General features: G+C 46.8%; 1 protein-coding gene across 1 annotated transcript in view; it reads right to left on the reverse strand.

Annotated features, from left to right (window-relative positions):
* The window catches only part of LOC127336505 (uncharacterized), a 228661-nt gene extending 210669 nt beyond the window's left edge, over positions 1-17992 (reverse strand). Inside the window, exon 1 of the mRNA XM_071822717.1 lies at positions 16660-17992. Coding sequence (XP_071678818.1) covers positions 16660-17923 — 1264 coding nt within the window. The 5' untranslated portion in view covers positions 17924-17992. The remainder of the gene's footprint in view (positions 1-16659) is intronic.
* Between the last annotated feature and the right edge of the window lie 221 nt (positions 17993-18213).

An 18213-nucleotide genomic window follows, 5' to 3' on the forward strand; every position in this document is an offset into this window, starting at 1 on the left:
CCGGCTATGATAGCGTCTGAGGTTTTGTTGGTAAATGGCCGTTCTTGCCAAAGCTAGCTCTCTTGCTTCTTCTAGCAAGTCCACATCATTTTCTCTGGCCTCTTTGACCTCTTGCTCAGTATAAAGCTGTACCCTTGGTGAATCATGAATGATGTCAGTTGGTATGACCGCTTCTGCTCCATAAACCATAAAGAACGGAGTGTATCCGGTAGACCGGTTTGGAGTCGTTCTTATACTCCACAGTACTGATGGTAGCTCATCGAGCCAACATCCCGGTGATTTTTCCACCGCATCGATGAGTCTTGGTTTGATACCGGGCAGTACCAAAGCGTTCATTCTTTCCACTTGGCCATTGCCCTGTGGGTGTGCCACTGAGCACAAATCCAACCGTATGTTCTTGTCCTCACAAAACCTTTTGAACTCACCTTGAGCAAAGTTGGTTCCATTGTCAGTGATGATGCTGTGCGGGTATCCATACCGCAAAATGACATCTTTTAAGAATTTCACCGCTGTGTGCCCATCACATTTTGCGATAGGTTTCACTTCTAGCCACTTGGTGAATTTGTCCACCATAACCAAGATGTGAGTCATGCTGCTTCTTGCAGTTTTGAATGGGCCAACCATATCTAGGCACCAAACAGCGAACGGCCATATTAATGGTATTGTCTTTAAACCGGACGCTGGGGTATGACTTTGCTTGGCGTACCTCTGGCACCCGTTGCATTTTCTCACTAAATCCTCAGCGTTTTCCAAAGCAGTGGGCCAATAAAACCCATGCTAGAATACTTTTGCTACCAGCGCCCTTGATGAAGCATGATGGCCACATTCTCCTTGGTGAATCTCCTCGAGCATTTCTTTCCCCTCTTCCGGTTCCACACATTTTTGAAGGACACCGGTAACACTTCTCTTGTACACCTCACCATTGATGAATGTATATGCTTTAGACCTTCTTTGGATTCTCCTTGATTCATTTTCGTCATCCGGCAAGGTGCCGTTGATCAGGAATTCCTTGATAGGTTTAACCCACGACGGTGTCTCTCGAACCAAAAACACCGGTGCATCTATCTCCATGCTATCTACCAGCATCATTTCTTCCGGTATAGGTACAGCAGTCCCCGAGCTTACCGGAGCAGTCCTCGAGTTCCCTTCATCGATGTCCATGGGTACTGCATGCGATTCCGGTACGAAAATTGATTCCGATTCCGGGCTTGGTTTGATCGATGGTACCCTTAAGTGAGCCAAAGCTATTCCGGGAGGGATTTCTTGCCTAGATGAGCCCAGCTTGGACAAAGCATCCGCGGCTTCATTTTCTGCGCGCGGCACATGGTGAAACTCACACCCTTCGAAGAATCCGGCAATCTTCTGCACGTGAAACCGGTACGAGGCCATGTTGGCATCTTTTGCATCCCAATCCCCGGAACACTGCTGTACCACAAGATCTGAATCCCCATAGCAAACGATCCGGTGCGCACCGATTTCTTTTGCGACCTTTAATCCATGGATCAAGGCCTCATACTCAGCGACGTTATTTGATGCCCTGAAATGCACTTGCAAAACATACCGGAGGTGATCTCCTTTTGGCGAGGTAAGCACCACACCAGCACCTAGACCCTCTTTGAGTTTGGATCCATCAAAGTGCATTTTCCAGTATTCTATCCTCTGATCTGGCGGTTTGTATTACATTTCCGCCCAATCGACGAGGAAGTCAGCCAAAGCCTGTGATTTTATGGCATCTCTTCTTTCATATACCGGCACGTATGGTGATATCTGAATTGCCCACTTTGCAATCCTTCCACTAGCGTCCTTGTTGCACATGATATCGGAGATTGGTGCTTCACTCACCACTTTCATGGGGTGCTCCTCAAAGTAATGCTTGAGTTTGGTGGCGGCCATGTACACGCCATAAGTCATTTTTTGAAAGTGAGGGTAGTTTTGTTTTGAGAGGGAGAGCACCTCGCTCAGGTAGTATACCGGCCTCTGGACGGTTTTTCCTTCCTCTTCTCTTTCAACCACAACCACTACGCTCACAACCCGGTTTGTTGCCGCTATGTATAATAGCATAGGCTCTCTTTCTAGAGGTGAAGCCAGTATGGGTGCCGCGGCTAGCATTGTTTTTAGCTCTTTAAACGCTGCGTCTGCCTGAGGAGTCCAGACGAACGTGTCAGATTTTTTCATGAGAGCATAGAGTGGCAGAGCTTTTTCTCCCAACCTGCTTATGAACCGGCTTAGCGATGCCAAGCTACCGGTAAATTTTTGCACATCTTTTAGTTCTCGTGGGATAGTCATTCTTTCTATTGCCCGTATTTTTACCGGATTGACTTCAATGCCCCGGCTTGACACCAGGAAACCGAGCAACTTGCCGGCAGGGACACCGAAGGTGCACTTTGCCGGATTAAGTTTCATCCGGAACCGTCTTAGGTTATCGAATGTTTGCCGGATGTCATCGATTAAGGTGTTCTTTACCTTGGTTTTTATCACAATGTCGTCTACATAGACTTGCACATTCTTTCCGATTTGATCAAACAAGCATTTTTGCATACAGCGCTGGTACGTTGCACCAGCGTTGCGCGAACCAAAGGGCATAGTAACATAGCAATAAGCCCCATGCGGGGTAATGAACGCAGTTTTTATTTGATCTTCCTTTTTCAAGGGAATTTGATGGAAACCGGAATACGCATCCAGGAAGGACAACAACTCACACCCAGCAGTTGAATCAATCACTTGATCGATTCGTGGAAAAGGGAAAGGATCTCTTGGGCAAGCTTTGTTTAGGTTAGTGTAGTCGATGCACATGCGCCATACCTTTGGAGCTTTTGCCTCCAGGTTTTCATCTTTTTTCTTCTCGACCATTACCGGATTGGCCAGCCACTCTGTGTGCGTGACCTCCACGATGAATCCGGCAACGAGCAGTTTTGTCACCTCCTCTCCTATGATTTTCCTTCTATCTTCAGCGAACCGGCTCAAGGGTTGTCGCACCGGCTTGGCATCCTTCCGGACGTTTAAAGAGTGCTCAGCCAGCTCCCTCGGAACACCTACCAAGTCATCAGTTGACCAGGCAAAGATATTCCGATTCTCACGGAGGAAGCTGACGAGCGCGTTTTCCTATGCTTGATCAAGTCCGGCACCGATGCGAACGGTGCGCTCTGGGTAAGCCGGATCCAGCACAATGTCCTTTGTTTCATTTGTCGGCTTGAATGCCGGTGAGCCCAGGCTTCCACTCATTGCCGCTAAACTCAACTGTGAAGATTGAGCCAGCGCAACCGCAGTTTGCATCCTTTTCTTTTCCTCCGCGATCACCAGCGACTCCGCCAGGTTTGATCCGGCAGATGCAGTTTCTAGTGAGACCTTATAGTTCCCTACCACAGTTAAGGGTCCACGAGGTGCCGGCATCTTCATCTTGAGGTAAGCCGTATGAGTGGTAGCCATGAAAGCTGCCAATGCCGGTCTTCCCAGCAACGCATGGTAAGGACTGTCTAGATCCACCACCTCAAACTCGATATTTTCAACCCAGCAATTGTCACGTCCCCCAAATGCTACGTCCACCCGAACTTTTCCTACCGGGGCACAGGACAAGCCCGGAACGATTCCGTGGAACGTCGTACGCGTGGGCTGAAGCATGTTTTCTGTTATGCCCAGCGTATGCATGGTGTGCTTGTACATGATGTTTATGCTGCTGCCGTTGTCTATTAGCACCTTGCTGAATTTAACTCGAGTTTGCGGCCCTTTCATGATTGGGTCCACAACAAGAGCGTATCCACCCGGATTTGGCATGATCCTAGGGTGATCCTTAAATGACCAGGTAATTTCCTGATCTGTCCACAACATGTATTTGGGGACTGCCGGCATCACAGCATTGACCTCCATGGAGCGGCGGCGCACACTTTGCCTGTCTGTTGGCTCAGTGACAAAGACAACACAACACATATGCGGGCCCTCGTAAACATTCCGGCCTAAAGGTGCCGGTGGAGGTGGTTGATCATCGTTTTGCTCCACCCGGTTAACTTGCTGGTACTGCTGCCGGTTTGGCTGCTGCTGTACCGGTAAAGCATTTGCTCCGGTGAGTGGTGGCGGTGGTGGTAGTTGTTGCTGGCGCAGCATATCTTGCGATGGTGGTAACACTGTTGAGCACCCTTGTGCCTGCGCGTCCTTTACCGCTCCCTTTTGCATCAAGTACTTAGTCCAAGAACAATCCTTCGTCAGGTGGTTTGACGGGTGATCCGGGTTCGGCGTGTGCCACTGGCAAGGTTGATCCATGGCGGCTTCCATGGTGTATTTTACGGGTTCCTGCCAATTCTTTTTCTGGCCCCAGGGTTTCTTTTCGACCCACTGCTTTTTTGGACCCGCCCATGGCTGCGATCCGGTTTTCTGCCTTTGGCTGCCGCCGGCATCATAATTTTCTTGCACGGCAGCAACGTGCTGCGGAGCGTACCTTCGATCCGGAAAATCTTCCCTTCTCTTGTGATTCCGGTTGTCCCGGTATTGTTCCTGTTGCTGCTCCGGCTCAGCTTGTACTGCCGGTTGCAATGGGTCTCCCAATGCATAGCTGTCCGCCACACGTATCATCTCTGCCAAGGTTGCTGGCATGCTTCTCTGCAGCTTTTGCCACAGCGGTGATCCTCTCCGGCACCCTTGACTGAACCAAGCAATTGCTTGTGCCTCAATCACTCCTTCACACGTGTTTCTTGTTGAGTTCCACCGGGTGAGATAATCTCTGTCTGTCTCTCCGGCACGTTGCTGGCATAAAGCGAGCTGTTGGGGCCGGTTTTGCCTCTTGTAAATGCTACTAAAGTTGTTCACGAAGGCTTCCTCAAAGTCCAGCCATCCGTTGATGCTTCCTGCCGGCAAGTTGTTAAGCCAAATCCGTGCAGGGCCTACCAGGTAGGACGGTATGATTCTCACCGCCCAACGCCGGTTCACTCCACCACCAGCTACATAAACAGCTGTGACATAGTCCGCCAGCCAATCTTCCGGCTTGGTCGTGCCATCATACGTTTTTGTGTCTCGAGGCAGCTGGAAATTGCGTACCGGTGGCTCCTCTCCCATGATCCGTGGGCCAAAACACTTAGGGCCAGGAGGACCCTCAGATTCGATCATTTCGGAAAGATGTACTCTATCCAGCCTGTGCCTCGCATCCTGGTCTGGCAAACATCTCTCCCCCAGGCGGTCTCCCAAGGGGTTCCGGTAAACTCTTGTTCGCTCTACTTCGGAATCTCCATCTCCGTATCTTTCCGGTTCTGCGGCTCTTGCCTGCCGGTACCTTGGTGGTGGCATTTCTTCACACGCTGCCCTTGCAGCTCGATAGTTTTGCCCGGTTTCATATCTACCGGCATGATTGTTTCCGGCATAGTCCCCTCTGGCGTAGCCTCGACCTGCCCCTTGGCTTTTTCTACCGGCATCGTGTTGCCCGGCTTGTTGCTTTCCGGCAAGAACCGGATCATACACAGTCATCTGCTGTGCGTTCATTTCTTTTTCTCTTCTTCTGTCCGGATGGGGGGACGATGCCTGCCCATGGGACTTGCTTCCGGCATTCTTTGTTGAACACGCGGATTTTGAGGCCGCGGCCTTGTTCAGCTTAGCCAGCTGCTCAGCATTTTGCTGCTCAATAGTTTCTAGCAGCTCTCTAACACGCTCTTGCTGTTTTGCCAAAGCATCTCCGGAAAGCGACTCGCATAGCTCTACTGCAGCTTTAGCAGCTTTTATAGTTTTATCCGGGCTACTGTATTTAGGTTTTTCCACGATGCTAACAGATGCAGAGGTACTTTTGCCGGCAAGAATTTCTTTGCGCAAATCCTGATCTAGGTTGCGAGCTTTTAGCCGGTTTTCCGGCATCCTAGCAGCATGCACGCTAACTGAAGCAAAGCCATGGGCAGCGTTATACTCACGTAGGGTTAGGTTCAGCTCGCGTTGCGCCCGGACGATGTCCTTGCCGCTCTCGAGCACCTTCTGGCGCTGCGCCTCCAACTCCGCCTGAGCCGCTGCCGGGTCGATGTTCTGCGCGATGGGGGTGGCGAGAACGTTCATCGCCGCTTGGAGCGGTGTTTCTGGTGGCGCGGACGATGCTGCCGCTGCGCCTGCGTCGCGCTCCAGCGGTGGCTTGGCCGCACGGGTCGAAACCGCACGACCAGCACCTTCACCCACAGCTTCTTTTCCTGCACCAACCACGCCGGTCATCATTACCTCGACGCTGCCGGCGGCGCGGCCAGCACAGAGCCATCTTGGCGGGTCCGGCGCCACCAGAACCGGCGAGAGGCGCTGGCGCACAGGGACGGTGCCGAAGTAGACGCGGTGGCTGCCAAACTCGATGACGCGGCCGTTCTTGGGGAAGATGCCGCCGTTGGCGAAGCAGCCCGCGTTGTCGTTGATGAAGTCCATGGCGTAGATGCGCTGCACGAGCGCGGACACCGTACGCTCGCCGGCTTCATGACAAGCAAACACTTGTGTGAACTATGCATTGATTCCTACATACTTGCATATTGCACTTGTTATATTACTTTACATTGACACTATCCATGAGATATACATGTTATAAGTTGAAAGCAACCGCTGAAACTTAATCTTCCTTTGTGTTGCTTCAATACCTTTACTTTGATTTATTGCTTTATGAGTTAACTCTTATGCAAGACTTATTGATGCTTGTCTTGAAGTACTATTCATGAAAAGTCTTTGCTTTATGATTCATTTGTTTACTCATGTCATTACCATTGTTTTGATCGCTGCATTCATTACATATGCTTACAATAGTATGATCAAGGTTATGATGGCATGTCACTCCAGAAATTATCTTTGTTATCGTTTACCTACTCGGGACGAGCAGGAACTAAGCTTGGGGATGCTGATACGTCTCCGACGTATCGATAATTTCTTATGTTCCATGCCACATTATTGATGATATCTACATGTTTTATGCATACTTTATGTCATTATTATGCGTTTTCCGGAACTAACCTATTGACGAGATGTCGAAGTGCTAGTTCCTGTTTTCTGCTGTTTTTGGTTTCAGAAATCCTAGTAAGGAAATATTCTCGGAATTGGACGAAATCAACGCCCAGGGTCCTATTTTTCCACGAAGCTTCCAGAAGTCCAAAGAGGAAACGAAGTGGGGCCACGAGGTGGGGACACAGTAGGGCGGCGCGGCCCAAGCCCTGGCCGCGCCGGCCTATTGTGTGGTCCCACCAGGACTCCACCGACCTTGCCCTTCCACCTACTTAAAGCCTCCATCGCGAAAACCCTATCACGTTCGACGAAACCAGAGAAAACCTTCCAGAGCCGCCGCCATCGCGAAGCCAAGATCTGGGGGACAGGAGTCTCTGTTCCGGCACGCCGCCGGGACGGGGAAGTGCCCCCGGAAGGCTTCTCCATCGACACCACTGCCATCTTCATCAACGCTGCTGTCTCCCATGAGGAGGGAGTAGTTCTCCATCGAGGCTCGGGGCTGTACCGGTAGCTATGTGGTTAATCTCTCTCCTATGTGCTTCAATACAATAATCTGATGAGCTGCCTTACATGATTGAGATTCATATGATGATGCTTGTAATCTAGATGTCATTATGCTAGTCAAGTGGGTTTTACTTATGTGATCTCCGGAGACTCCTTGTCCCACGTGTGTAAAGGTGACAGTGTGTGCACCGTGTGGGTCTCTTAGGCTATATTTCACAGAATACTTATTCACTGTTATGAATGGCATAGTGAAGTGCTTATTTATATCCCTTTATGATTGCAATGTGTTTTGTATCACAATTTATCTGTGTGCTACTCTAGTGATGTTATTAAAGTAGTTTATTCCTCCTGCACGGTGTAATGGTGACAGTGTGTGCATCGTGTAGTACTTGGCGTAGGCTATGATTGTGATCTCTTGTAGATTATGAAGTTAACTATTGCTATGATAGTATTGATGTGATCTATTCCTCCTTTCGTAGTGTGAAGGTGACAGTGTGCCTGCTATGTTAGTACTTGGTTTGGTTATGTTGATCTGTTATGCACTCTAAGGTTATTTAAATATGAACATCGAATATTGTGGAGCTTGTTAACTCCGGCATTGAGGGTTCGTGTAATCCTACACAATTAGTGGTGTTCATCATCCAACAAGAGGGTGTAGAGTCTAGCATCTATCTATTTATTCTGTTATGTGATCAATGTTGAGAGTGTCCACTAGTGAAAGTATGATCCCTAGGCCTTGTTCCTAAATACTGCTATCGCTGCTTGTTTCTTGTTTCTTTGCATCTATACTTCCTGCAATATTACTGCCATCATCTGCACGCCAGCAAGCACTTTTCTGGCGCCGTACTACTGCTCATATTCATTCATACCACTTGTATTTCACTATCTCTTCGCCGAACTAGTGCACCTATTAGGTGTGTTGGGGACACAAGAGACTTCTTGCTTTGTGGTTGCAGGGTTGCATGAGAGGGATATCTTTGACCTCTTCCTCCCTGAGTTCGATAAACCTTGGGTGATCCACTTAAGGGAAACTTGCTGCTGTTCTACAAACCTCTGCTCTTGGAGGCCCAACACTGTCTACAAGAATAGAAGCACCCGTAGACATCAGACTCATAGATAAAGTTAATAACTCTCCAATCCCATTTTCATTAGTAGTACAATTAATATTATCAAGTAACATAGGACCATCATCTAGAGATTTATCATAAACATTTGCCAAGCAAAACTCTTTAGTACCATGCATTTCGACATCAGGCACAAACAAAGCATTATCATAAGATTTATCAAAATAGCATGGATTATCATAAATGACAGTAGCATAATTATTCTCACAAGTTTTACTCATAGGGAATATTTCAAGAGAATCCACAGGAACATAACATTCATCCTCTTTCGGTAAGCATGGAGGACAATCAAATAGAGTAAGAGACAAAGAGTTACTCTCATTAGAAGGTTGGCATGGGTAGCTAATCCATTCTTCCTCCTTTTGTTCATCACTCTCCTCTTCTTTTTCATCCAATGAGCTTTCAGGTTCATCAATTTCCTCCTCTTTTTCATCCAATGAGCTTTTAGGTTCATCAGTTTCTTCTTCCACCGGTTCCTGCAAATTGTGAGTGCATTCTTGTGCATTAATGAGTCTCTCTTTATAATCAATGATATAAGGATTATCACTGTAGCTTTCTATGCAAAAATTAAGGATAGAAGAGACATAATCTTTAAGGTCCTTACAAACAACACAAGTTTCATAATTTTTAGCAATGAAGGATTCTATCTCAGAGGCTCCCATAAATATGACAAATTGTTCTACCTCTTCGAACCCAAAATGAATATAGCTATTCCGATTATAGTTCTTAATTAAAAATTCCTCACTAAAGCCACATTGAAATTTAAGATGTTTAGTGTCCTGTTGAGAGCAACAGTTTATATCATGGCGTTTAAGCAAGATTTTAGCAATTGTATTCAATTTTTCTATCACAGCACTCATCACTTTTCCCGCTCTTGATTCTCTATAATTATTATAATATTCTATAAGCTCCAAGTAGGTTGTAGGTTCTCCCATAATAGCAGTTTTTAATTTTTCGGTTTTTCAAAATTTTATGGATTTTCGGGTATATAGGGAAAATAAAACAAGACAAAAATAAACTAGACAAAAGTAAACTAAGCAAAATAATACTAGACAGAAATAAACTAAGCAAAAATAAACTAGACAAAAGTAAACTAAGCAAAACAAAATAAAATAAAAACAGAGAGAGAGAGGTAGAGTGTACTCCCCAGGTGAACTTATGAGTAGAGCTATGCCTCCCCGGCAACGGCGCCAGAAAATAGTCTTGATAACCCACAAGTATAGGGGATCGCAACAGTCTTCGAGGGAAGTAAAACCCAAATTTATTGATTCAACACAAGGGGAGGTAAAGAATACTTATAAGCCTTAACAACTGAGTTGTCAATTCAGCTGCACCTGGAAAAGCACTAGTAACATGGGTGATGTGAAAGCAGCAGTAATATGAGAGCAGTAGTAACAGTAACACAGCAGCAGTAGCAGTAATATGAGAGCAGTGGCACCAGAAAATAGTTGATACTACTTCCAATGACATGTGGAACGAGTATATGATGATGAAAGATGGACCGGGGTTCCCAGCTATCTACACTAGTGGTACTCTCCAATAACAAGTGTTGGGTGAACAAATTACAGTTGGGCAATTGATAGGATTGAAATAGCATTAAGACAGAACATCAAGATCATTAATCATGTAGGCATGTTTCTCATATATAGTCATACGTGCTCGCAATGAGAAACTTGTACAACATCTTTTGTCCTACCAGCCGGTGGCAGTCGGGCCTCAAGGGAATCTACTGGAAATTAAGGTACTCCTTTTAATAGAGCACCGGAGCAAAGCATTAACACTCCGTGAAAACATGTGATCCTCATATCTAAGCCTTCCCCTCCAGTTGTCCCAATTTCTGTCACTTTGGGGCCTTTGGTTCCGGACCTAGACATGTGCATACAACTTGTAGATACAATCTAAGCAATAAGTATAGAGCTTAAATCTAAGATCATGCCACTTGGGCCCTAGTGACAAGCATTAAGCATAACAAGATTGCAGCAACAATAACTTCACAAACTTTATAGATAGACTAATCATAACGTAACAATCCATCGGATCCCAACAAACACAACACCGATTACATCAGATGAATCTCAATCATGTAAGGCAGCTCATGAGATCATTGTATTGAAGTACATGGGAGAGATGATACCAACTAGCTACAGCTAGAACCCGTAGTCCATGGGGGAACTACTCACGGAGCATGATGGAGGCGGTGGCGTTGATGGAGATGGCTTCCGGGGGCACTTCCCCGTCCCGGCAGGGTGCCGGAACAGAGACTTCTGTCCCCCGAATTGGAGTTTCGCGATGGTGGCGGCGCCCCTGGAGTCTTTCTGGAGTTTCGTCAATCCGTCTCGCGTTTTTAGGTCGAAATGGGTCTTATAGGCGAAGAGGCGGCGCAGGAGGGACACCAGGGCGCCCTCCCCATAGGCCGGCGCGGCCAGGGGCCTGCCCGCGCGGCCCTATGGTGTGGGGCCCCTGGGCCTCCCCTCCGGGTCTCCTTCGGTGTCCTGGTCCGTCTCGGTGAATTATGATGTTTGGTCTTCGTTTCGTCGAATTCCGAGAATATTGCCCGAACAGCCTTTCTGGAACCAAAAACAGCAGAAAACAGGAACTGACACTTCGGCATCTTGTTAATAGGTTAGTTCCGGAAAATGCATAAAAACATTATAAAGTGCAAGCAAAACATGTAAGTATTGTCATAAAACAAGCATGAAACATCAGAAATTATAGGTACGTTGGAGACGTATCAACGTGCTACGCACTCACAAAGTTGTTTCATAAAAAATGGACTTGTCATGTGACGTATGTAAAAAAGACAAAAATCAGTGCTAAAAATAATGTTTTTTACAAGATAAATTTTCTCTTTTTTACATAGACCACAAAAAATATTCATTTTTCGTGAAACTTGACAAATGCACATATATTATGGAGATGTACATGTAGAATCTTTTGTCAAATTTTTTTGACAACTCGAAATTTAATTTTTTGGTATAGGGAGCATATGCACCCGGGAGCCGAATTGAATTTCTGAGTAGCATGTCACTACAGAAATTATTCTTTTTATCGTTTACCTACTCGAGGGCGAGTAGGAACTAAGCTTGGGGATGCTTGATACGTCTCCAACGTATCTATAATTTCTTATGTTCCATGCTAGTTTTATGACAATACCTACATGTTTTGTTCACACTTTATATCGTTTTGATGCGTTTTCCGGAACTAACCTATTGACAAGATGCCGAAGTGCCAGTTCCTGTTTTCTGCTGTTTTTGGTTTCAGAAATCCTAGTAAGGAAATATTCTCGGAATTGGACGAAATCAAAGCCCACTATCTTATTTTTCCACGAAGCTTCCAGAACACCGGAGAGAGACCAGAGGAGAGCCAGGGGGGCCCACACGCCAGGGCGGCGCGGCCAAGGGGTGGGGCGCGCCCCCCTAGTGTGTGGTCCCACCAGGGCCCCTCCGAGACTACCCTTCCGCCTACTTAAGGACTCCGTCGCGAAAACCCTAAAAGAATAAGCCACGGTACGAGAAACCTTCCAGAGCCACCGCCATCGCGAAGCCAAGTTCGGGGGACAGAAGTCTCTGTTCTGGCACGCCGCCGGGACGGGGAATTGCCCCCGAAAGGCATCTTCATCGACATCACCGCCATCTTCATCACCGCTGCTGTCTCCCATGAGGAGGGAGTAGTTCTCCCTCGAGGCTAAGGGCTGTACCGGTAGCTATGTGGTTAATCTCTCTTCCATGTACTTCAATACAATGATCTCATGAGCTGCCTTACATGATTGAGATTCATATGATGAGCTTTGTGATCTAGTTGAATATCATCTATGTGCTACTCTAATGATGTTATTAAAGTAGTCTATTCCTCCTTCATGATGTAATGGTGACAGTGTGTGCATCATGTAGTACTTGGCGTAGGTTATGATTGTAATCTCTTGTAGATTATGGAGTTAACTATTACTATGATAGTATTGATGTGATCTATTCCCCCTTTCATAGTGTAATGGTGACAGTGTGTGCGCTATGTTAGTTCTCGGTCTAAATTGCAATGATCTATTATGCACTCTAAGGTTATTTAAATAGGAACATCGAATGTTGTGGAGCTTGTTAACTCCGGCAATGATGTGCTCTTGTAGCCCTACACAATGAATGGTGTTTGTCATCCAACAAGAGAGTGTAGAGAAAGTAGTATTTGTTTATTCAGTTATGTGATCAATGTTGAGAGTGTCCACTAGTGAAAGTATGATTCCTAGGCCTTGTTTCCAAATACTGCAATCATCGTTTATTTACTGTTTTACTGCGTCTTTACTTCCTGCAATATTACTACCATCAACTGCACGCCAGCAAGCTATTTTCTGGCGCCGTTACTACTGCTCATATTCATTCATACCACTTGTATTTCACTATCTCTTCGCCGAACTAGTGCACCTATAGATCTGACAAGTGTATTGGGTGTGTTGGGGACACAAGAGACTTCTTGTATCGTGATTGCAGGGTTGCTTGAGAGGGATATCTTTGACCTCTTCCTCCCTGAGTTCGATAAACCTTGGGTGATCCACTTAAGGGAAAACTTGTTGTTGTTCTACAAACCTCTGCTCTTGGAGGCCCAACACTGTCTACAGGAAAAGAAGCGTGAGTAGACATCAGGGGGACGGTGAAGGACCAGGGTGAAAGCCCTGCCCGGTGTCTTCCGGTGCGGACCACGGAGGCGCCGCTTCCTTCTTGAAGGCGTGGTCTTTGGTCCCAATTGTGCCTTTCCTCTCCGCTAGTGCCAGGGAAAACCCTATGTCCAGTCCATTGGGCAAGGCGACGGCGCCACGGCGTCGTTCTCTTCTTGAAGACGTTGTCGAGGCTACTTGGGGAGAGGCCGATGTGTAAATGGAGGCTGGGCAATGTGATGCGCTGCCGGTGTTGGCTGCTGGCCAGGGCATGGGGCTCCGAGGCGCTATGTACGACGCGGTGGATGCAACCTAGTCACCTGCTTCTCCAAGTCCGAAGGATCCTGCCTTCTCCTCGCCGAATCTTCTAGGCTCATGAGGGGAGGTATGTTGGTCCGGACTGTCTTGGAGTCGCGATCGTGCTATGGTGGTGTCTCGCTTGGTTCGTGACGCGGTTCGGTGGCTCCGTGCTCCATCTCCTCACCTCTTTTGGTAGGATGTTGGGGGCGAGTCGTTCTCATCGGGTTGTTTGTAGATGGGGTGTTGTAAGCCGCTTGGCTATGTATCGTCCGTCGGCCTCTTTTTCTATGTGATTGATAAGTCTTCCAGGACGTATTCTCGAAAAAAAAAACCATCACCATTATATTCCCTGGTCACCTCCAAAGCATCGGACTCCACCTAAACTGCATTAAAACTCAAGTGGTTTACCAGGTTTAGGCCGTCCCTCATGGCCATCGCTTCTGCCATCAAGGCCAATTCAACATGGGGTAAATAAGAACAACATCCAGCCAGGAATCTGCCCTATTTGTCTCTTATGACCGATGCAGTTGCACCTGCCTGAACATCACTATGGAAAGCAGCATCCACATTCAATATCATTACACAAAGATCACGAAATATGGCTTCCCATAAGAGAATTAAACATGTGGATGTATCGACCTTTTTTTCCTCCATGAAGGTGAGCAATTCTTGCAAGTAAACAGAGAGCGAGTGGTAAAGATCACTACATCACTACGTGGTGTTTTACCTGAGTGCTTCTACTGAATTTGTCCTTGTGTAAATTGGGAGACGGAACCACTCCCATTTGAACTGGGCAATAGCCAGGTGTTAAATCATTCACTGCCCGAGCATATATTATGTTATGATTTCTTTTACGGTAATTGCGGATTGTTCCAATCTTTATAGTGATGATAAATTAGCATACAATCTTGACGTTATAAATTATAGTTTCCCTTGATAAGGTATTACCAGTAGCATCACCAACCTCTGGTTTTACGCAGTCATCAGGATTCACATGTACTGTCTAATTTGCAACAAGTTCGATCAGGCAGCTGGGAAGGTTGCTTCCCAGGAAAATGGTGAGCAACAGATGAGCAGCATGCATCTATCATCACACATGGTAGCAAAATTGAGTTCTAATCGTTCTTAATTTAACTAAGTTACATGAGCAATATACCATCAATTGGCACGAAAACATACATTATTCAGGGCAGCAAATACTAACACTGCATCAGAACAGATCATCACTTAAGCATGGATGTGATACGCACAGAACCCTAAAATAAGATTTCTCACAAGAGTAAACACGTTCAAGCATCAACCTTTCCTTAAAAATACATGTGTAGCTAGTAAGAACAACATCTAGGATGTTCTGTGATGGTAGTCGCATGCTGATTTAATTTAGCAATTCTACCGGAATGTTCTGCTGCGAACCGACAGTCTAAAAGATCTCCCAGATTTCCCCGAAAAATAAGATACAGTAAGATGACTGCAAAGCTCCCCCAAACCATGACTTCTCCAGATTTTTCCTAAAATGAGAGTTCAGTAAGCTACCACCATCAGCTTCGTAATTAATTAGACACCAGCATCTGTTAGTTTTAAGGAACCTGAAAACAAAAGTATAAACATTAGGGATATTTCAATAAACAGCCAAGAGAATGAGTGATATGCAAATACAGCAAAACAAAATTCAGTGAACGGAAACGCTCATATACTGAGTATCTGGATAACACGTTTATTTTTTACCCAAGACTTGACTGCAGCAACAAATATTGCATCATGACAATTGTTCAGTTTCAAGCTTTAACCAGTTGGTCTAACACAGTTTCAGGCTTTAATCAGTGGGTCATAACATTTCAGGAAAAGGGAAGACAATCTGACAATGGCCATCATGATGAAAGGACTAGATATCCTTCAGTTCTAATACAGTGGTCACCAGATGAACCAGGCTAGTCATTCTTTGAGCCTGCTAGTTCAGAAACTCCTAATGCACGTGCATGGGAGTTCATGCACCAACCGATAATTTTTTGGCATCCTAACAAGTTGATGCCAGTGCCACAAGAATATGAATAGAAGAACAAGTTCAGATATCACATCTTAACAATCATAACCATACTATGGATTGACTATTAGAATTCTTGAGTTCCAGCGAATATTACTAGTTGCATTGAAACACCAACTAGAACACAACCAAAAACATTGTTTAAGGATAGCAATGTGATTGACAATACACACAAAACAAGTTGAAATAGTTGTAGTAAAAGGCAAAAATATGCACTAAGGCTGTAAGAGATACTTGTAACAACAATGCACGAGCATCCTAAAAATGTCAATGGACGATATATAATGAACAATGGATCAATAAAGAAGCATCATCTAGAAAAAAAAATGACGAGAGATTCAGTAGCTGGTAAATTGGAACCTGCATCTCTTCTACGGGGTGTCTGAGCGAACCAGAACGTTAGCCAAAGTCTTGGTTTTTTCGGCATCCTTCTTGCCTAGACAAGGTTAATTTGATCGACGCATAAGAATATAAATAGCAGCAATAAGAAGATCAACACACCAGAATTTACATCACTATAGGTTTTTGTGCATCACATAAAAGAATTAAGGCGGCAAAGAAAATGATAGTTAGAGCAGAGAGCAGGTTCTGAAGAATTCAGCACAGTGTACCCATAGGCCATATGCAATATCAACAACAGTAATTAGAGAAAGATAATACTTGTACAGTGTAGATGAATTACTCAAAGGATACAACATTTTTTAATTAACTTCTAAAACTAGACTATAGAGATATGAAAATGGAAATAAAATGTAGAACATACAGTGTAAACATGTTGTGCTACAGAGAGATGTAAATAGGATCATTTATACGTTTTGGATAGAACTGATACATTTTATTCCTTGATTCCAAGTTTACAACTTATGGAATGATATACTAGTGGACAAGATCAATGCATCCCCAATTGGTACCAAACACAGGATATTACTACTATTTTGTAGAGACGAGCATACTCGACTATTCCCACATTATGATCAACAAATCCAACCCCTAAGATACACATAACAAATTATGTCGAAGTTGATCCACAAAGCAAATCAGATCATGCATTTATGCATCAAAAGCTGAAACAAAATCTGAAAATTACGTAATCCAGCAGTTGAAGTATGTCATACCTGCAGAAGGGATCTGGCTGGATCCAAGCCACGGTGGAAGAACACAGGGTATGCAGTCGAAGTTTGTTTTGTACAGGTAACTCCCGGTCACCTCCTTGATGTTCATGTCCACGACGACAATGTGCTTGTCAACCTTGAGGTACACGACACTGGCGTTAAGTGGATCAAGAAGTGCAATTCGTGGCGTCATCCCCTCCTTCAAGGGTAGCCACGAGTAGCCTCCATCCGCCCACAGTTTGCTGAGCGCCACCCGGTGCTCCAGCGTCCAGCCGCTGCCATCGTCGTCGAGCGCAAATGAACTGAGAAGATATGGTTCCTTCGTAGAGACCTCGACGTACGTCAGCCGCCCTTCGCTGACACCCACGCGCCGGTACAGATCCCACCACACCTTGCCGTCGTCCTCATTGTCGTCAGACGGCGCATCGCCCAGGAAATGCATGCTGACACGCTCACGGGTGGGCGCGCCTGGAGGCAGCACGCTTCCCCTCGGCAGCTCGACGAAGGAGAGCTCCGGCCGGTCGCTGAACGGGTCGACGGAGATTGCTCCCCATGTCTGGTCGACCCACCAGAGGCGACCGCGGAACGCAAGCACCTCGTGGTGTATCTCCATTCGCCGCGCAGACGGGAGTTGGCACCGCGAAACCGTCACGGTCTCCCATTTGCCCGTCTCCGAGAGGAACCGGAGCATTAGGTTCCCCTCCGGCAGCTCGGCGACGGCGAACCTGTCAGGCGGCCCGTGCCCGCGGTCAGCTTGCGTGACGAGGCCCATGTGGACGTTGAAAAGCGGGCCCGCGTCGGCGTTGAACTTGGTCACACGGGGCGGGAGGCGGGATATCTGGTGCGTGACGGGGTTGAAGACGAAGCGCGTGACGTTGGGGGCGTGGTCGGGGTCGAAGCCGTCGGGCGGCAGCCGCAGCGGAACGTCGCCCTGCCTGGCGACGATGCGAGCCCTGAGGCGCATCTGCGCGAAGACGAGGAGGAGGAGGCCGTCGCCGCTCGCGGCGCAGACGACGCCGCCAAGCCCTTCCACGACATCGCTGGCGGGGTCCGGGACGGGGGTGGTCTTGACGAGGTGGTCCGTGAGGTACACTTCGGAGATGCGCGGTGGCTCGACGAGGCGGACCTGCGGGCTCGGCGCCTCGACGGGATACGTGTTGTGGCGCATCATGGCCCACGGAATCCGCGTGCCCGCCGAGGTGTGGGAGCGGCGGAGGCTGCCGGAGACGGCGGCGGGGAGACCGAGGAAACGGCGGCGGAGAAGCATCGCCTTGTCCTGACGCTGTGCCTGCACGCCGTGGTAAGGATTTCGTGGTCTGGTGGACTGGTTGGTGGGGAAAGCAGACCCGATTCCGATGGACTAGGTGCACGAAGCATAAGTTTTTTTTTTGAGCAATTTGCATCCCAAGTCCCAATAGTTGTATCCGATGTGCATTTTCATCCCAATTGTTGCAAACTGGGGTAGCACAGATATGTGCATTTCTAGTCCAAATCTATCAAAGCATACTTTATGGATTTTATGGATGTATCAACAGCGTGGCTTAGATCCAGCAAGGC

This window comes from Lolium perenne, chromosome 1 (genome assembly GCF_019359855.2).
Source record: "Lolium perenne isolate Kyuss_39 chromosome 1, Kyuss_2.0, whole genome shotgun sequence".
NCBI lineage: Eukaryota > Viridiplantae > Streptophyta > Magnoliopsida > Poales > Poaceae > Lolium > Lolium perenne.